Below are 21,717 nucleotides of genomic sequence, written 5' to 3'. Positions count from 1 at the left end.
TGTCCGCTTCCTCCTTGCTTACAAGCAGCGTGCGTAACACCGCGCTTTACCATTATGTATTGTCTTTGTGCCAAGTATGAACAAAATCGGTCAATACATCTCAGAGACATGGTTGCGGACGGACAGACGAGACCCAATCCATAAGCCCCCGTTTCGGACTATGTCTACTCATCTGCGCAAAGATATAAGCTGAACAAATTAATATAGGCCATCTCTGATAGGCCTCAAAGGATCATTTTCTCCCCACCTTTTTGGGTTCCAGGCTTACATCCAGATTACGTTTGTGGAGCCATACTTTGAGCGGTATGAGGCAAAAGATCGCCTAACTCACTTTGATAAAAGCTACAATCTGCGGCGGTTTATGTTCGATACGCCATTCACACTGGATGGACGACCGCATGGTGAGCTTAACAAGCAATTCAAGCGCAAGACGGTGCTCACCACTTCTCATGCCTTCCCTTACATCAAAACTCGCATCAATGTTGTGCACAAAGTGGAGGTGAGTTTTCCATACCTCTGGGTTCTTCTTCCTTCATTTGCTGTATTTTTCTCCTTGTCACAATTTTTTCCCTTCCATCTGTTACGCAATGTATGGTACAGTGAACTTACTGAATGTTGAGACGTGAAGGATTATTTGGCCCTCTTTGCTCTCCTTGAACTTCGTTGGTAATGACTCTACTTAAGTGGATGGTCAGCTCAATGTTTCTCCAGCACGGAATGTAACTGGTTATTAACAGTCACATTGACAACATATCCCTGTAGTGCATTCCATTTGTTGACGCTGCTGACAGAAAAAGCATTTCGTCTCACTTTAGATCAGCAGTGCTGTTTCCTTATTGTCATGTCCTGCCCTTTAGTTCTTGAGCCTTCATCCATCACAAATTTCTGCACATCAATTTGGTCGATTCCCTTAATAATTTTGAAGATCTGGATAAGTTCAGCCCGTTGTCTCGGATAGACTAGTGCAAGCAACGTCAGTGCTCTCAATTTGTCCGATTATTTTAAGTGTCGAAGGTCAGGTGACAGGTAGCAGTCTAGTTGCCCTCAGTTGGACTTTCTAAAGTACTTTATATCCTCATTCTTCTTATGTTTGGTGAGGTGAGATGTTTGTGCTGGAGGTAGAGTTATAAAGGGTACAAGTAATTATGTTGTAGCTAGATTAAAATCTGAGCCTGTTGTTGGCTTAGCGGTTAAGGTGCTGGCTTGGGATCCGAGGATCCTGGGTTCGAATCGCGGTCGATTGCTGAATTAACGCCAGGGAGGTTGACTCCACCTGTCATACTTCCGAGGTCGGCTAATTGAGTACCAGTTCACTGGTAATTCACTGTGTGTCGCAAGAGGAGACTAACAGGGTTGGCGGCAGGAAGGGCATCCGGCCATAAAACATCGCTTCAAAAAGGGGACCACGGTTCCCGAAAAAGGCCAACCCCTGCTCTGCGGGGAAAAATGGCCTCTAAAGGTGGTTCTAGACTAAAATCTATAGCTCTGTAGAAAGATTGCCAAGGTTTGAGAGATATCTGGTTATTTCCACATATAGAACTGTCTAGCAAGTATGGGGGGTTTGTAGAAGGATGAGCTTTCATTTCTCCACAGACATATCAATGGAAAAGCAGAATACAAAGGGAAAAAGAAAAACAGCTACTAAAAATTTGCTTTTGTGCGTACTGTACCACGTCGATCCTTTGTGTTTTACTTGAATTAAACTCATTAGGAATTCACCTGGTCTGAGACGTGAATCCATGGAGTATATAACTGTGGGGTCTTGTGGCATTCCCTCATTTCTTATACTATACTCTCCTTTCTTTTTTTTCATGCTGTGTTGTCGACTGCCATTGTTGTTTCTTCAATCAGACCTTTTTCGTCTAACCCCCTTATGAAGATGAATTAACTTTGTGAACTATTATTTCGATATGCCAGACTTTGTCTCCAACTTGGTTGATATTATAATTGATTGCAAAAAGCCCCTTTTCGATTCCGACCTCCCACCACCGCTGCCATGTTATCAACCATGACAGTTGCAAGTGACCCGACACGAATGTTGCACTAAAAAGCAAGTTTTTACATTCCGTGCTCCTGCCAACTTGAATGCATCATTCATTTTGCAAACATGTGGCAGTTGTTTGAATGCTCCACTTTTTTTCTTACGAATCAGAGCATTAAAAACCTGTCTGATGTACATCAAGCTAATACCATAAACGTATGCAGAATGTCCTGAGCCCCATCGAGGTTGCTATCGAGGATATGCAGAAGAAGACAAAGGAGCTGGTGCTTGCCACCAATCGAGACCCACCTGATCCCAAGGGACTACAGATGGTATTGCAGGGATCTATCGGTACTACAGTGAATCAGGTACAAGTCTCATCATTGAGTAGTATATAAGTGAATGGAATTACTTGGCTGGGTATATATATTTTTTTTGTTAAACAGACACCTGCAGAAGACATTCTAATGGCCGTGGTTTCATCGGTTGTTGTCTCTTTCAGACCAACACGAACAAACTACCAATATAAACTCTGCACTTGCCAGGCTCATACAATTTGAATGCCTCGTTGATCCGCTTATTGAAGGCATTATAATGAATGTGACTTCCACATCAAAAAATATTCCTGGGTTTTTATTTATACAAGGCAGTGTAATACATGTGGAGTAATCATTCTTCCGTTTCATTATTGGTAATCAACACTTATAACCACATTCTCTGCTTCGATACATTTTCTGAGAATCAAGATTGCAGCAATTTGTGTGATAACAAAGAGGGTGGACATGCAACAGCAAATAATTATGAAATCTCTGCTTAACAAAAACATCAAGCCTGTTGAAATTTACACATGATTAGCTGCAGTATAGTGATGATTGCCATTCAAGGACACCACTATTAATGAGCTCCTTGCAGGCAAGAGATTGTTGATGATTAGGCCATTAATATAATGATGTCCTGCGCTGGATATGTACACTTTTTTTTTCTTCTTTTTTTTGTATACAAGATCGAGGCTCGTGTAAGAGCTAACATCAATCACAAAAAAAAAAAACTGACACACAAAACATATAATAAAGGGAGCGGGAGACAAGATGGGGAGAGAGAGGGAAGCACACACGTACAACAGCAGAGAACAGTGACATCGGGAGATCAGTGGGAGGGAGAGGGCTTGGGGGGGAGGAGGCATGGGAAGGCGGGGGGGGGGTAGGGGGAGGGTGGGAAAGGTATAAAACACATGGACACTGCTAGAACTTCCAGGAAAGAAAGAAGTCGGGATTTCAAAAAAAAGTGGATCTGGTGTGAATTAACGGGGGTAGAAAAGATCAAGGTTTTGGATGGGGGAAGACAAGAGATGGTGGTGAACAGCTGTTTTAAAGACCTGGGGGGAGGAGTGGGATTGAAGAGAGTGGGGGAGTTTGTTCCAGAGGTGGGAGTAGAGAGGAATGAAGGAGTGAAGGTGAGTCTAGAACAGTAGAACAGTGTCAATATGAACTTCCTAAAGAATTGCGCTTTGAGAGTATACAAAAGCTTCCATTCAAATTGGACAATTGTGGTTGTTCATAACTGGGAAAAAATACCTTGAAAATATCAATGCAAGTATCATTTTTCTCATATACATGCAAGTTTAGTCATGAGTACAATAGTCCAGGTCAAATTTGAAGCATCCTTGCACAGAGATAATGACTGTTATTTCCCGGCTCTGTGGGGGCAAGTTCCTACAGTCGCTACAGTTTTCTTTCTTTCATTTCAACAAAAATAATCTTTGAAGTGATTTTGGGTAATCACTATTTTGAATAAGAGTGCTTTTGAATATAAACTGTATTAGAGTGCTAAGAGTGTGTATTATAAAAAACAAGACCGAAAGTCTAACAGCGGCGTAGCCGGGCTTGTAAAATATTATAAACCACAAACACATATGATTAGCTTTTTAAACAGTCGCTAATGCTATTTATAACCTTAAACAAATAAATTTGGAGGAATCCAGACATCCGTGAGGTAAGTTTTACTTACAGAACTGAGGGAAGATCTACTGTAATCTAGATGATACCCCACAAGCGTTGGGTATGTACCGTTTTGTTGGAAGAGATCTAACGCCGATGCTTTCGATATTTGATGGTCATTTTAACAATCGGTTTGTTTGTGTTTCACACTGAATGAAAAACGTAAAGGTAGAGCATGGCGATTGCGATATATGACAGGTTCTATGATATGTTCGGCATGAACGGCATATAAATCAAAAATGGCGGTGTGTGGGGAGTCAACCGCCGTAATGACATCAGACATAATCACATCACCCTGTCATGTGACCACATCCTCAGCTCTGATTGGTATACGTTTCAGGGGACATACATACATACATAAATACTGTCATGTGATTCCCTCAGGTGAACACCACAGGGATCACGAATGGCCAATAGCGAGCTTTAAACTCCAAAGGCATTCAGTTCAATTGCAGACTTTATCTATGTGGGGGAAGAAAGGGGAGGAAGCTGAAGCGCTTACCTGAGCGATCCCGCTGGGCAGTCTTCAACCTGCTGAAAATAAACTCACACAAAAACCAGGTTTAGAATGTACAGAAAATAACAAATGGAATTATTAAAAGAAATGCTGATAACAAGAAACGCGACGGTAAACTAAAGTCCTCGGAGATCCTTCACACCAGACTTACAACACGGACAAATGGGGAATAATAAAACTGGAAAATAATGGTGTGTAATTTAATTGTGGCACTCAACTGAAATTGGTGCCTCATCAGCAATCGTCCAGGCCCCATCGCGCAGTCTTGACGTGGCTTCGGTGTTGGCAGGAAACTGCTCGTTGTTTGGCGCACGCGCACAAAGCCAGGCCTCACTGCACAGTCCGTCTCGGACGGCAGGTGTGCAGCTTGCCTCCCCAGCCGCGTCGGCCTCTGTTCTCATTGCATGCCAAATAATGGTGTCAGCAAGAGTGTCGAGCACCAGGGGTGAGCGAGGGGCAGGAACGTCGAGGGACAGAGAAAGATGCGAGAGGCGAGGAAGAGCAAAATGAAGGCATGAAGGGCAAAGTCAAAAGAGAAAATGTCCGTCCTGGAGATCTTTTATCGTCGGGGTCGTGACGTCATCAGCGCTTCTCCACCAATCAGCGCACCGCTTCTTGCTCGCCTCTGACGTCATCGGTGGTCCTTGCCAATCGGTGCTCTGTTTCCTCCTCGGCCTTCCTTCCACCAATCAGTGGGTAGCTTCTTGCTCCGCCCTGGCGAATCACGGCTCCTCGGGGCGTGGCTTCGGCCTGCCTGTTTCCCGTGGCGATGTAGCTGGTGCGTCCAAATGGCCGTGCTCAGATCTGGCTTCTGGTTGGTTTTATGGTTATTATTTAGTGCAATTAATGGGCATTTCCTCCCTAGTGTCTATGGTGCAGTGCAGGGCCGGCCCTAGGATTTTGGTAGCCCTAAACAAGATTTTGTTGGTGACCCCAAAACACTCCCAGCGCAACCACCAAATCACACACTGCTCATAACTAAATGGACACACACACACACACACACACACACACACACACACACACACACACACACACACACACACACACACACACGCAATGGAGATGGACAAATGAATTAACAACAAATCTCTTACTTTATTTGAAAACAATGTATATTAAAAATATATAAAGATTTGAGAAGTTGAGAAACAATTAAGTAGACAACGACAAATGAACACCAATAAAAACAAAAATATTTTGACAATTATATAGCAATGAACAATCAATACGAGTGCAAAATATTCAAAATAAATAAAGTGAACACTACAAAAGTGTTAACTATTGTACAAAACAACAGCTATAGGCGAGTGTAGAAACTATAGCTATCCATCCTTTCACCACCATCCAACATCAGTGAGAAAGTCCTCAAAATCTTTGCCTCCTTGATTTTCTTGAAGCAAAATCGTGAATGACATCATCGTAAGACACCTGCCTGCCAACCTCATGGTTAATACTAATGATGGCAAGTCCAGTGAGGCGGTCTTGTGCCATAGATAATCGCAGGTATGTCTTTATCAGCTTACGCTTTGAAAAGCTTCTTTCAGCTGATGCCACTGTCACTGGCAGGGTACAGGCAATCCTCAGGGATATCCAAAGATTTGGATACAACTCTGTCAGTTCCTTCTTGTGGACAAAGTCCAGCAGTTCAAATGCAGTCATCCTGTTTGTGGGTAACTGAGGAAGGTTCCTGATTTCCATGGCCAGCTCTCTCCCATCAATGTCGGCTTCCTCTCCACTCCTCAGTGTGTTCTCAAGCTACTCACATTGTTTCTCCAGTGCTTCATCATCCAAGGTTGGGAAGTTTTGCAGTACCCCAAACTTGCTTTTAACTTGTCCAAGTGTTTCAAACCCGTCGTCCAAAGATGCAATGGCAGAGTCGACGACCACATTGAAAAATGTGGTATCTAGCCTCTTCAGGGCATCGCTGACTGGCTCATCTGGTGCTTCATAGGCAAAGTGAGTCTTCGTGCTTCGCAGTCTCTTCTCCTTGAGTACGGTCTCCACATGCATTTCCTCACATGCATCTTTTGCAGAAGCTTGTGCAGCAGCAAAGCCATCGTTTCTGTAGCTTAACAGATGGCTCTTAGTACTCTCCAGGAGGTTGACTGCCACATCCAACTGCATAGTGGAAGACTGCAGTAGCTTGCTGACTGTTGATCTTGGAGAGGACGTCATGCCACACAACTGTGCAAATCTGGAATCTGAACGACCCAACCTCCTCTGCCAAAGATTGAGCCTCGATTTTTGTGATGGCATCTGTTGCCTTTTCCCTGACTTCTAACAATGCATCCCTTATGCCAGATGCCTGGTAGCGCAAAGGGATGATGCTGTTGACACGGCTCTCCCACCTCGTCTCACTCCAGGACTTTACAGTAATGATGACATGCCGTTTCAAAATGGCCCATCTCTGGGGAGCAGCTGAGAATAGAGTGTAGATCTTGTAAACATTGCCAAAGAAACTGGTAGCATCTATAGAGTTCTTGGCAGCATCTTCCACAACAAGATTCAATGTATGAGCCCCACAGGGGACATACAGGGCACGAGGGTTCTTCACCAAAAGCCTTGCCTGCACTCCTTTGTTTTTGCCCTTCATGTTGCCACCATTGTCGTATGATTGCCCTCTGCAATCACTGAAGGGAATGTTCAGCTCTTCCAGGCTGCTCAAGATGAGATCAGACAACCCAAGACCTGTCGATTCGGGTGCAACCAGGAAGCCCAAAAAGTGCTCCTTGATCTCAGGTGTTTCTTCCAGCTTGACTGTTCTGATCACAACAGACATTTGCTCCAGGTGGCTGAGATCTGGGGTACAATCCAAAATTATGGCATAATATTTGGACAGTTTAATTTCAGCCACCATTCTCTCCATCATTTTGTCACTCATGCAAGTAATCAGTTCATTTTGGATTGTTTTGCGTAAGTAGGTGGCATGAGAATTCATTCCACTTTCAACTTGGCTGACGTGTTGCCTCATTACTGGGTCAAACCTGGCTAAAAGTTCCACCTCTTTCAAGAAGTTGCCATTATTCTGACTGTACAAAGTGTCAACAGTTCCCCTGAGAGCCAGGTTTCTTTCTGCTAATGACTGAATAATGGCGACCAGGCGATTGAGAACCTCCCTCCAGCGTTTTTGTGATGCTTCTATAAGGGACATTTCTACCTGGTCAATTGTCTTCCCTTTCTTGAGTCGAAGCTCCAGTTCATTCCATGTGACCATATGCTTTGTGTGATCAGGGTTGTTTTCATGGGTTTTCAACAAGGCCCCAATGTTCATCCAGTCTGACAGTCCCTCTTTAACCAACTTGTATGCCTTGCTGGAGAACAGTTTGCATCAGAAGCAGTAAACTGCATTGTTTTTCCTGGAGTAGACGAGCCAGCTCCGCTTAATTGTTTCCTCATTTACCAGTGTCCTGTATGTGTAGTGGTGATGAAAACGTCTACCGTCCTGCCTTCTGGGAAAGGTGAATGCTGGGTCAATCTGAAACGGCCCTCTGCATACAATATCTGTCCTGTCTGCATCTGACAGGATGGATGGCCAGTCAAATGGATCTTGCGGTTGTGCTGCAACTGGATATTGAGAGGTGGCAGATGGAATATCAGTGGATGATGTAGAAGGCTGTGGAACCTCAGTTACGATCTCTGCAGCAGAAGCAGTCACGTCAGAGGAGGGAGTAGATGCCCCTGAAGTCTCTGAATCTGACGATGTTCCCTCAGCAGCAGTCATGTCAGCTGATGAGGTAGATGGTCCTGGTGCAGCGGAGGTTGCTCTAAAATATTTCAACAACGCCACTGAAAAGATTATACATTAGATCTTTTTTTAATTTTATATAGGCTGGAAGACATTACATGGGTATGTTATATGTATCTTCTAGGCCTATTTATATGTAGTCAGTTTATCCAAATAATGCCTATTTGGAACAGGCATGTTTTGAACCGGCATTGCACTGGTTATTTTAAAAGACGACTTTAATGTTGCAAGAAAAACGACTGTCAGATTCATTCAATCAGAACAAACAAACAAACAATCACATACCTTCATCCTGTGTTCTTCTTACCATCTCCAATTTTCTCTTCTTCCGCCCTTGAGCGCCAGACATACTGTAAATGTTCTTTTAGGAGCCATTTGTGTACTCTGTTGGTCAAAATAAGTTGCGAATGGGAGATTGGGAGAGAGAAGGCAGGTGCTGGCGATGGCGCTGCTACATAACAACAAAACGTTGACGGCAACATTACCCCAGCGTTACATGTTACTGAGTTAGCCGTGTGTGGCCCCCCTAGCAGTTGTGGCCCTAAACAACCGCATAGAGTGTTTATACCAGCGGCCGGCTTTGGTGCAGTGCCAAAAGAGCCAAAGGATAAATCACATAGGGTAAGACATACAAGGGATAATTTATCCTTATCCCCTAAGCTAGTTAGCATGCCCCACCCCCTCGTGACGGGGACGAAGATACACCTTACTCTGACATTCGGGTAAACAGAACTTATTACATGGTGATGGTTCTTACCCAGCATCCGGAGCATGATACCTACACAAATCTACCTCACTCTACATATCACTAACCCACAAACAACAATACATACATACATACATACATACATACATATAGACATACATACATACATACATACATACATACGGACAAACACTGTTCTAGATGGCTTTCACCTATGGGCTACGCCGTAAAAATCGCACATGTGTCTGAAGGAACTCCGCCGACAGTCGCCGACACATGTATAATGAGGTAAAGATGAACTGTAGATTTTGGGGTAATGGGGTCAAAGGTCAGAGGTTATGTTAGGTAAAAATCCTGTTACCGTGACAACTTGTGAACCAGTGATGGGATTCTGAACAAGGCTGGGAAAAGTATGTATTATGATGCAAAGATGAACTCATTTGATTTTGGGGTCAATAGGTCAAAGGTCAAATGTCAGACATCCTGTCAGGTAAAAATTATATTACCGAGCTAACTTAGGGAACCAGGGAAGAGATTTTCACCAAACTTGATATAATTATATATTATGAGGCAAAGATAAACCGATTCGATTTGGGGGTCAAGATGTCAAAGGTCAGAGGTCATGTCAGGTAATAATGTGATAACTTGGGAACAGCTGAGGGGATTTAAATCAAACTTGGTAGAGGTATGTATGATGATGTAAACATGAACTGATTAGATTTTGGGGTCAAGAGATCAGACGTCATGTTAAGTAAATATTATGTTGCTGCACCAACTTAGTGTTGGCTTAGCGGTTAGGGTGCAGGCTTGGGATCCTAGGATCCTGGGTTCGAATCCCGGTCGATCGCTGAATTAACACCAGGGGGGTTGACTCAGCCTGTCGTCCTTCCGAGGTCGGCAAATTGAGTATCAGCTTGCTGGGATGAATGATCCCGGTGTGTACCCCGGTTTAGAATAGGTACACCGTATACCTGCGCATCGTAAGAAGCGACTAAGGGTTGGCGTCAGGAAGGGCATCCGGCCATAAAAACATTGCCTCATACAGGGAACCATGATTGTCATGGGGCCCGCAAGGCTAACCCCCGCTCTAGCGGGGAAAATGGCCTTAAAACGATCATTCATTCATTCATTCATTCACCAACTTGTGAACTGCTGATGGAATTTGGACCAAACTTGGTATTAATATATATTATGATGCATCGATGAACTGATTATATTTTGGCATCAAAGGTAAGGAGTGAGGTGATTTTGTGATTTTGGTGAGGTTAGAGGTCATGTCAGGTAAAAATGTAATACTTGAGAACAACTGAATAGATTTAAATCAAACTTGATACAAAAGTATATATAATGATGTGATAATGTGGTGTGGGCGGAGGCATAGTGGTCGATGTCGTGACGTCGAAGAGTGTTCTAGTTGCATTATGAAATTGGCAAAGCCTAGAAACAAACGAAACCCATCAGAATTACCCTTTAGAATTACTATAATTTAGAATTACCCTTGAGAACCCATTAGAATTACCCAGCTTTAGAACCCTCTCGAATTACACTTTAGAACCCTTTATAATTAAACACAGTGGGTTAGAACGGTTCTTCTTCATATTTTATGGCAGGAAGGACATAATATATATATATATATTTTAAAAGTCGAACCAACTTGATTGATCCAGGGATGAGTAGAGAAGATGTTTTGCAAACATGGGGGGGTGGTATGTTCCCCCAAAAATATGTTCTGTTCAAATATATGTTCAAAAATATGTCCCCCCCCCCAAAAAAAAACACAAAATTGGAAATAAAGACCTAGAGGTAATGGTTGCTGAAAGTAACCTCAAAATAAAAGTGATAGAAAGAAAGATTTATAAAGACAATGACAAAGTCAACAAGGGGAGGATTTTTGAACATTTCTGGAAATTAATCTGTGAAGACCCAAAATAATACAACAAAGAGGCATATTGGATCCAAAACTTGGAGGAATAGAAACGACATCGAAAGGAAATACCTGCAGTGCCATTCGATGAGGAAGAAAAAAAAAAACTTGCAAAAATGCCAACCTTTAAAAGCTCAAACCCAGATGGAATACCAAAGTTCTGGTTGAAGCAACTAGATACTCTCCACAATCACTACACTCGAGCATTCAACAAACCTATCCAGGGGAGGAGGTAATGGATTAGTAGATCACACCTTCCTCATCCCAAAATCTGAAGAAATCCAACTATCTCACAAGTATGGACCAATAACATATCCACCAACAAATGCAAACTTCTGACAGCAATCATCACAGAAATGATGGACCACCACCTAACACAAGAGGGAGGCCTATAGGCAGAACAGAAGGTATACAATAGAAGATGCTACGGAAGAAGAGACCACCTACTACTAAACAAGGCCATACACAAAAACTGCAATATGGGAAGAACAAAATTATCCACAGCATAGACAGACTGCAAAAAAGCTTTTGATGGTATCCCACATTCATGGATGATACAATGCATGCAATTGTCCAAGATCAACCAGCCCCCCAATAATCACGCTGATAGAGAAAGCAATGGGGCTTTGGAATACCACATCGATATTACAGCATTCGGAAGGAAAGATTGAAATACCAGGAGTGAAGATACGTCGAGGAATCTTCCAGGGAGACAACATTTCGCCCCTCCTGTTTTACCTGGCGCTGGACCCATCATCAATGAGCAAGGACATGGATACACACGAATAACACAACATACAAAGAGATAGGGAAGGTGACACATATCCTGTACATGGATGATTTAAAACTCTTTGCACGAAACAATGAAAAATTGGTAGAACAACTGAAACATTAAAATGTAATTTGGCCTAGATAAGTGGGCCAAGTGCACATTCGTACAGGGTAAATCAACAAAAACGGACAACACAAAAACCGAACTAAATACAATTCCGGAACTAGACAACAAAGCACCATACAAACCTCGGCGTAGAAGAGGGCCACCAAATGTGTCACAAACAAATGCGCAAACAATTACCAGAGAATACCTGCGGTAGAACGAGGCTGATCCTGAAAACATAACTTTTCCCCAAGTCAAAATCAAAGCCATAAACCAACTCACATTACCAGTATTCCAGTACAGCTGCAGAATAATAAACTGGCCATAAGCGGAAATCAATGAAGTGGATATCAAAACATGGAAACTCCTCACTATCCACAAAATGTTTTACAAAAATCAATGCATCCTGAGGATGTATCTGCTGAGACGAGAGGGTGGTAGCGGCCTGGTGGAGTCCAACTAAGTGCACGGAATGACAGCAGTAGGATTGGCTCAATACGTAAAAAGTGCAACAGACCACCAAATCCAATTTGTAAGCAAACATGAAGACAACAAACCAGTGAAGGTATCCCAAAATTTTCCAAAGACAGGTGTGAATGGAAGATGCCATGCATGAAACCGAAATAGTAACAAATCCAGGCCCAATGACAGCAAAAAAAAGACAAAGGAAAAATACAAGACAAAATGTCAACAGATATACACCGACAACTGAGAAAACGATAAAAGAGCAGGAAGGTATATAAAAAAATTAAAAAAGACATGGGCAGATTGGGCACAGAAAAAGAAAGCTCATTGGAATGGCTAATAGGGAGATCAGCTCAACTGGGATTGATAACAAATCATTATAAATGTCCAAGACCAAGAACACTACCAATGGCTTTAAGAAGATGGCAGGCCTGAGACAATCGGACAGGTGAAGGTTCTGCAAGATAGAAACAAAATATGAGTCACCTCCTATTGGGATGTAAAAAAAACTCATGTCAGAACAGCTGTACACACAAAGGCACAACAAGGTATGTGGAGCAATCCACTGGAACATCTGCAAAAACTTCAATATCCCAGTCCCACAGAACTCGTGGAAACATGAACCTTCAAAAATATCCCTGAAAACAAGGAAGTAACGTTCATGTACGACCTGATGATCCCATCGAGCGTGAACATAGAAAACAAAGCATTGCGACCGGATATAGTACTCAGGTACAAAGAAGAAAAAAACGGCATTGCTAATTGAGTTTTCAGTACCCAGCGATTTTGGACTAAATAACATATGAATGATCGTTTTAAGGCCATTTTCCCCGCTACAGCGGGGGTTAGCCTTGCGGGCCCCATGACAGTCATGGTTCCCTGTTTGAGGCAATGTTTTTATGGCCGGATGCCCTTCCTGGCGCCAACCCTTAGTCGCCTCTTACAATGCGCAGGGATACGGTGTACCTATTCTAAATCGGGGTACACACCAGGATCATTCATCCCAGCAAGCTGGTACTCAATTTGCCGACCTCGGAAGGATGACAGGCTGAGTCAACCCCCCTGGTGTTAATTTAGCGATCGACCGGGATTCGAACCCAGGATCCTAGGATCCCAAGCTGGCACCCTAACCGCTAAGCCAACACCAGGCTACGACTAAAACTAGGACTAAATAACATAGAAATCAACAAAATCACCAACCTCAAGAATGAAGTGAAAAGAGCCTGCAAGATGATTGGATCTACAGGTATGACAAAGAACCACACAGAGATCTTAAAAACCATCCCTGAGATTACTACTTAAAAAAGGACGACAGTTGGAGGCTACCTGGGGCTCGGTGATGATCCTGAAAATAGGTCTGGGAACAAAACATTGACAACCACAAAACTTCATAACTTGGTCCATGAAAAAAAAAAAAAAAAACACACACTTTTCTTCTTTTAGTAATAGATTACACAAGGATTCAGTAAACATTATCGTGGGACCATTGAGGATTATTGCAGTTGTATCAAAGATGATCCATGTGACGTAATTGAATAACTGAGCTCTACCTATTGAGAACTGATTTGTCCAAACAAAGCATGAGTCAAAAACATCGTCTAGATTAGGGTTTTTTCCATTCTCAGGAAACAATTTATTTTCTCTATTTTGACTGATTTTGATCTTTCACTGATGTGGAAAATTTAAAACTCACAAATTGAAACAAGAAAAATGATGGAGAGGTGGGGGGAGGGGGAGATAAAAGCGGTGATGGGTTTATTTGGTTTGTCATGTGTCTTCAAACAATCACCTCCATCGTTCTTTTACAGGGACCACTGGAAATTGCTCAGGTCTTTCTCTCTGAGCTTCCGACAGAGCCGAAGCTTTACCAAAACCACAACAAGCTACGCCTCTGCTTTAAGGACTTCATGAACAGGTGTGTTTTCTTGCAGGAATTTCACTCTATTTCATGCAGCAGCAGTAGCTGTTGTTGTGGACCAAACAAAAACAGGAATGTATTTTTAACCTTAAAAAAGAGGTATGTCCCTTAAACGTAGATAAAAGGCCAAATAGCACTAAAAATTACACTTTATTTATTTGCTGTTAATGTTTTAATGAGCAATTCTTTTTTTAAATCTTATAAGATCGTTTAACAACAGGAAAATATGCATTCATTGGAAAAGTCTCCCCGAAAAACTGGGATTTGGAGATACAAAAGTGCTGACTTTTCTCAAAGGAAAAGTCTCCATGAACCGGCCTTTTCCCTCGTCTGTCTCTTCTCTCTCTAACTCCATCATGGCTCTGACTTCGTGAAGGTGGCATACTGGCACATACACCATCCTGGATATGTTGGATCTCTGGGTCGCTCCTGGGAGATCGATCGTCTGTGCCAATGTCGTGGGCTTGTTCGAGAGAATTGTCCGAGGCTATACAACAACAACAACAACAACAACAACAACAACAACCTCTCGATTTGGTACTGCAGAGCAGTCTCATGGCAGAGATTACACTGAATGGTTTGCCTTTGCCTTCTCAGGCCAGAAATTTGATCAGGGTGCCAGCAATGACTCGCCTACTTTTCATGAACAACACAATGGGATCTTTAACTTCCACTAACGAATGCTGCCAGATGGGATGCCCAGCTAAATATCCATCCAAGGGATGGTGTAGTTTATGATGCAACTCCCTGTCTGTGAAGCACCAACCTGACAGTATAAATTCTGGGCAAAAATCGAATTTCTGCACCATCCCATTGGACTAGTCTCATCTGAACCAAGACCATGGGTAAAACATTTTCATTCAGCAACAAGGAGGATGAAGGCTGCATTAATCATCAATAATGCACCAAAATAAACACTTGTGTTTTTATCGTTTGTTTTTTAGTGTTACTTTTGATGGTATGTTGAGATATTACTATCACTATAATACAGTACTCTCCTCCAGTGTGTCTGTCCGACGTTTGTCCGTTCATGGATGTGGCTTCCACCTTTGACACCCGTTCTGGGAGCGGCTTCAAAAACAAATCTCCATCATTTTGTTTGAACCGCATACCTATGAGGCCTCTTTTGTTAGGCTCCCGCTTTCGACTCTTTCACGGTTTTATCTCGACTCTAATTTGATATCTGATTTCATTTTCCATAGTCAATAGGACGGCTTTAGACTCAGTTGCAAAAAAAAAACAGGAGGAAAATTTGACAAAAGTTACCGTATATAGTTAATATGAAATGAAGGCCTGTAATATAAAGTCCATCAAAATTCCCTCACAGCTTTATCTCGACTCTAATTCACCATCTGACTTCATTTTTCAGTCGCTCGGATGGTTTGTCTCAGTTTCAGCAAAAGTTGAGAAAATCGGTGAAATGTATTTGAATAGTCGTTTTGAATGTCTGGTCAGACGTTATGTGGGTATGTGGGTATGGGGAAAGGAGGATGGGCGTACGAGGGGGTTGGAGAGGCGGGAGGGTTACCTACTAGGTAATTGGTTATTTATAATATTACTTGGTAAAAGTACACCGACTGAATACTGAAGTTCGGGATCGAACCGTAGTGTAATTATAAACAATTTTTTTTTTTCATTAATTTTCAATCTTTTCCAATGAATGCTTTAAAAATGGTACATGCTGCTTCCTTGCTTGAAAAGAATAGAGCACGGACAATCCCCATTGGATGGCATCCATGGGGAGGAGGAAATTCCCCACTGAGTATGGTGAGAAAAGCTGCGCCATTGTTATGACGTCGCTGGTACCCAGAGTATTCTGGGAAGTAGTGTTGGTGACGGCACTTCTCCCAAGTGATGTGGCTGTTAAGTGTTTGTCTCGTCAGTGTGTCAGTGAGTGAATGCATGTCCATGTGTGTCCGTGTGTGTGTTTGTATGTGTGTCCGTGTGTTTGTGTGTCCGTGTGTTTGTGTGTCTGTGTGTGTCTGTGTCCGTGTGTGTGTTTGTGTGTCTGTGCCCTTGTGTGTGTCTCTGTGCCCGTGTGTGTGTCGCCTGTGCCCGTGTGTGTCTGTGCCCGTGTGTGTGTCTGTGCCCGTGTGTGTGTCTGTGCCCGTGTGTGTGTGTGTGTGTGTGTGTGTGTGTGCCTGTGTGTGTGTGTGCGTGTGTGCCCTGTGTGTCTGTGCCCGTGTGTGTGTTTGTCTGTGTGTGTGTGTGTGTGTGTGTGTGTGTGTGTGCCTGTGTGTGTGTGTGTGTGTGTGTGTCTGTCTGTCTGTGTCCGTGTGTGTCTGTGTCTGTGTGTTTGTGTCCGTCAGCTCTATTACGAGCCTTAGCTCAAGTATAAAAGAAAATGCTGGCAGATAGGACACCCAGCTTAACGCCCCTCCAAAGTAGTTGGCTCTGCTGGTTTCGTAAGCACCGTTAAATAACACCAAGTGGGTTGACTCAGCCTGTCATCCTTCTGAGGTCAGAAAAAAGAGTACCCGCTGACGGTAACAGGGGCAGTGAGTGCATCAGTCGTGCTGCCGTGCTCACAGCAATGATGCAAGCAGCAGCCACAGGCTGCATACAAAATGATGATGATCAAGCATAAAACTATCTTTGATTTTGAAGTTGTCACAAGGAAAGACGAGGTGGATTGTTTCCACCATTTTCTTTAACATTAGACATAAATGACGGCTCGTTTTTCCCTCTCGCACCATAAAGCTCTCACACTTGGGACCTGTTGTCATTTGTTCTGCACCAGTTGTTGAAATATAACAACTGGTGCAGAATCCTCGACTAGTTGAACATAAATTAGTTTTCAAACAGAGTTGGAATCTGCAGATGTAGCCATCTATTTCGTCTCATGACAGCATTCCTCCAATTGTGTGGAGGAACACCGTCATGTGCCTCCAAGTTCAGGAAAACAATAATGGCGGATTGTCTTCATGCTGTGATGCCATTTGGGCTCATAAATCATGGAAATCAAGGGTTGGAGAGAAAAATGACTTTCACTTAGAATTTCCTATTTTCCATGTGAAAATTAGACAAAAAAAGGTCACATTTCTGAATTCCACAATAGCAAAAGAGATAGATTCCCAGGGTGAACATGAATCCAGCTTTTTGGATTCCCCTTCAAGATTGCAGCTTGTTGTTGTGTGTTTGTGTTTTCATGCAATCATTTCACACACATACAGTGTCCTAATCAATGGAACCACCTTTAGAGGCCATTTTTCCCTATAGAGCAGGGGTTGGCCTTTTTTGGGCACCGTGGTCCCCTTTTTTGGGCACCGTGGTCCCCTTTTTTGGGCACCGTGGTCCCCTTTTTTGGGCACCGTGATCCCCTTCTTTGGGCACCGTGGTCCCCTTTTTTGGGCACCGTGGTCCCCTTTTTTGGGCACCGTGGTCCCCTTTTTTGGGCACCGTGGTCCCCTTTTTGGGGCACCGTGATCCCCTTTTTTGGGCACCGTGGTCCCCTTTTTTGGGCACCGTGGTCCCCTTTTTTGGGCACCGTGATCCCCTTTTTTGGGCACCGTGGTCCCCTTTTTTGGGCACCGTGGTCCCATTTTTGGGGCACCGTGGTCCCCTTTTTTGGGCACCGTGGTCCCCTTTTTGGGGCACCGTGGTCCCATTTTTTTGGGCACCGTGGTCCCCGTTTTTGGGCACCGTGGTCCCCTTTTTTGGGCACCGTGGTCCCCTTTTTGAAGCAATGTTTTACCACCGGATGCCCTTCTTGCCGCCAACCCTGTTAGTCGCTCTTGCGACACACAGGGAATTACCAGTGAACTGGTACTCAATTTGCCTACCTCGGAAGGATGACAGGCTGTCAACTCGCCTGGCGTTAATTCAGCGATCGACCGGGATTCAACCCCAGGATCCTAGGATCCCAAGCTGGCACCCTGACCTCTAAGCCAACACCAGGTTTCGTCCTAATCAATGGAAAATAAAAAATTCAGTTCCCACGAAGTTGAAGTGATATTGAGATGACTAGAAATGAACGATTTGCATGAAATCACCTCGTAAAGTTGCAACTAAATGGTTATGTCAATAGTCCAATGCAACATATTTGATGTAACCCTTTACCAATACAATATTGTTACACTGGTTCCAGGTCCCACAATGCTTTGCGAAAAAACAAGCACTTGATAGCGATGGACCAACACGACTACCAGAAACAACTGGAAAGAAACTACAATAACCTCCTGGAGGCTGTGAAGCCAATGTTGGAAGCAAAAATTCCTGACCTGTACAAGCCACTTGAAGGTATTCGGAGCAGGTATGACTACCTATCACATCTCTCATTTGTACACATGTAATTAATTATATATCCACTCCTTATAAGGTGTTGTATTGGATGCGCTATGTTGTCGGAGAGAACTATTTGGGTGGATAATGCCAGCGCAAAAGGATATACATGATCTAGATTTGTTTAGCAAGCTCTTGACGAGGTTCTACGTCGGAGATTGTCAGCTTAGTTTAGAGCAAGCGCAAATAAATTGACAATTTCCTTAATGGATTAGATGTCATAGCAAGCAATGGCAGGTTAAATACCACCACACCTTTGCACCACAGTGCGGAAAGGGTTGTGGTGGGTGGATGGATGTGAACACCTCCATATATGGGAAATTTGCAGTGCAGATATCTTCTCGAAGGGCTGGCCTGATAATGTTCCCATCTAAACACGACTCTATGTAGGGAAACAAGGTTCAAATCCCATATTCCACATTTGTCCATTAATGTTCTCGTGATTCATGTAAAACTATATACTGAGGTCTACCAATGGCCTTGTACTGCATACATGTGATTTATGTACAAGCTCCACTCGCCACTCGCCTCAATGTAAAAAGTGTAATGTCTCCTCAAGTAGTTGGAGCACATATTGTAGTAGTTCATCAGGTAGACCGTGATGTGTGATAAGAGGTAGCTAATTCATGTTACAGCTGGAGTTTGGAGAACACCTTACTCACATAGTCTTGAGAAAAAGGGCTTCGGGAGGATGTTTTCAATTCTTCATTTGCATTTCTGAGCTTTGTCCGTGAACTTTGAATGGCAGGCGTGACTGGAACCATGTGAATTCGGTGAGTGAAACGGAACAGTCCAGAGCTAAACCTTCTGCCAACTCTTCTTGGAGAAACTGACGATTTCGGAACGATCTTTGAGGAAAAGATGCACGAAACAAAGACATTTTTGACAAAGTTACCTCTGTCATTGCTTCAGTCGGCACCAACATTTTGTCTGAATCTTGCTGTTATGACAAATTTCATTGGCTGAGATTGCGTACATTTTTTACCAGAGTTCAACAAAACTAAGGGTTTTTCGAAAATGCAAACAAGGTGATTTGTATTCTGCGATGTTCAAATATATAATTCAATTGAAATAAAATAAAAGTTTTAAAGGTTGTAGAAAAAAACACACACAAACAAATAACAATCGGAAGCTTACAGCCGTTGATGCATCATCTTTTACACCACCTCATTTAACGCATTAAATTAGTTCATCCTGCCTGTAGTTTGTATCCTTTATGACATCCCTAAAAGTTTCCTCTTTGGAAAGATTTCCAATTTTGTTTGCCTGCAATAGATACAAAAACGAAAGCAATTGCTTTACTGCACTGTGCATATGCGCACTCAGGATGAGACTCCGTTCACTTCTGAACCAAAGTACTGCTAAACTGGAGGTTCCTGTTCTGATTCATGTTCTGTAGTGTTCAAAATATAAAATTCAATTCAAATTAAGAAGATCCTCGATCATAGAAATGACTGACAGACAGAGCGAACTGATTGGTTAACCTTGCTACGCACGTGGGGTAGTGATGCTTGCTCGAAAAAGGCTAGGTGTCTATCTGTGTCGGTGGATAAGTAGAATGATGGATGAAATCAAGAGGACGTCGATTGAGGTATGCCAACAGGCACGTAAAGCAAGGTGAAGTTGACATTTCGGGTGTTACCCCTTCGTCGGAGCAAAAGAGGGCCTCCATCAATGTCCTGTTGGTTTCATCCGTTGTTCTCGATCAGATCTAGAGGCAAAACCCTTGTAGAACATTATAAAAGCTCTATATTTAACATTTTCCATTTCACTTATTGTATATTCTCAACCTCTTTCTGCCAGGGACTCTTTTAATCGCCTAAGCCAGCGGTCACAGCAATGAGGACGAGCCAGAGGAACATCTCCATTGCTGTACTCAGTCTAACGTTTTCTGTTATTACCCTCGCCAGAGGAGAGATTGTTGCATTAGTCAGTTTGTCTGTTTGTCCGCACAGAATAAATATGATTTTCTCTGCAACCGTTGGTCCGATTGACAGGAAATTTTCCCCATAGGTGCAACTCCACCTGTATAATTTTTTAATGATAATTATGACGTCATGGGTCACGTGTTATGGCACCATCTTGGAAAAAACGAAAAGATTTGCACCTCTATATCTCCGAAAGCGCTGAATAGAAAAAATTGAGACGTGGCTCATTGTAAAGAATTCTCCATGGGAAATAAAATGTTAATGATGATGTCATCGGTGCCTCCATTATGACGTCATAATTTGACAAGTATAAAACTTCATCCAATCAAGATGAAATTTCTTGAGCGTCATCTCGGTATAAATTGGTGGGAAATTTATTTTAATGATGACGTCATCGGTCACCATATTTGTTTTAACCCAAAAGCCCTAAAAACCACAAATAACACGTCCTGGCGAGGGTCTGCAATCTTTGGTTGCTCTTTCTTGTTGTTTCTTGGAAACATGGCAGTATTTTTAGTTTTTTTAAAAAATAAAATAGGAGAAGGAACAAGTAAAGGTGTAAAGTTCATTTTGATTTCCTTTTCTGAACAAGACATTGTTGATGTGAGCACTGAGCATGTGACTGACTGTATGTAAATTTGTTTCCTTCAATAGATTCTCATTTCTTAAGTTGCACAAAGAATGTTTTCCTTCACAGATGTAAGATTCTGCATATTTTTTTAAAGTTGTAACGTTACGTTAACCTCATCGGAGATGTTGAACTTTATTTGTTTGTCCACATCATAAAAGTTATGCAAATGCTTGAAATATACAAAGTGAGATTTTAAAGATGGTGTTTTGCAATACATTTGTGCAAAGTGGTTAATTTATGCAACTTGTGCATCTTATGATTTCAAATGAATTAGAGTTCTGTGCACAATAAAATGAATTTGGCATTGTTTATTTGTTTTATTCGTTTTTGTCACACCGACATTGGTTTAAGACGTGCAAAATCTAGACAAAAGGGAGAAAACATTAATCCTTAATTTACACATCAAACCAAGGAATTTCAAAATAGATTTTTTTATTACAAAATTTGATTAGATTGAAAATCAAAAATTTATATTGTTACGGTCGCGAGTCGACCGGGCCGACCGAAGTACGAGGGACAGGGAGGGTTCCAAATTTAAGGTGCCGAGCACACGTCAAGGTGCACGCGCGTGCCGAACCCTCACTTTCCCACACCTTATGGAATGCCGAGCGGTTTTGCACGGTGTGGAAAGCGGTGTTACCCCCACGAGATTTATGGACCTGAGTCTAGCCAAATTCTGTCTTGGATGATGCTAGGCCAATTGGTGAAAGGTCGTACCGAACGAACAGGTTGGAAGTAAGAACA

General features: G+C 42.7%; 1 protein-coding gene across 2 annotated transcripts in view; it reads left to right on the top strand.

The window, feature by feature from the left end:
• LOC137434950 (dedicator of cytokinesis protein 7) overlaps positions 1-21,282 on the top strand; it is a 264,889-nt gene extending 243,607 nt beyond the window's left edge. For both annotated transcript variants that reach the window (XM_078784918.1, XM_078784912.1), the window contains exons 45-49: positions 263-499; positions 2,206-2,349; positions 14,024-14,130; positions 18,221-18,385; positions 20,218-21,282. In XM_078784918.1, the coding sequence (XP_078641044.1) occupies positions 263-499; positions 2,206-2,349; positions 14,024-14,130; positions 18,221-18,385; positions 20,218-20,257 (693 nt within the window). In that variant the 3' untranslated portion in view covers positions 20,258-21,282. The remainder of the gene's footprint in view (positions 1-262; positions 500-2,205; positions 2,350-14,023; positions 14,131-18,220; positions 18,386-20,217) is intronic.
• Positions 21,283-21,717: the final 435 nt, after the last annotated feature.

This window comes from Myxine glutinosa, chromosome 1 (genome assembly GCF_964187855.1).
Source record: "Myxine glutinosa chromosome 1, kmMyxGlut1.1, whole genome shotgun sequence".
NCBI lineage: Eukaryota > Metazoa > Chordata > Myxini > Myxiniformes > Myxinidae > Myxine > Myxine glutinosa.
The sequence above is the reverse complement of the archived record's forward strand: the minus strand, read 5'-3'. Positions and strand labels throughout refer to the sequence as shown.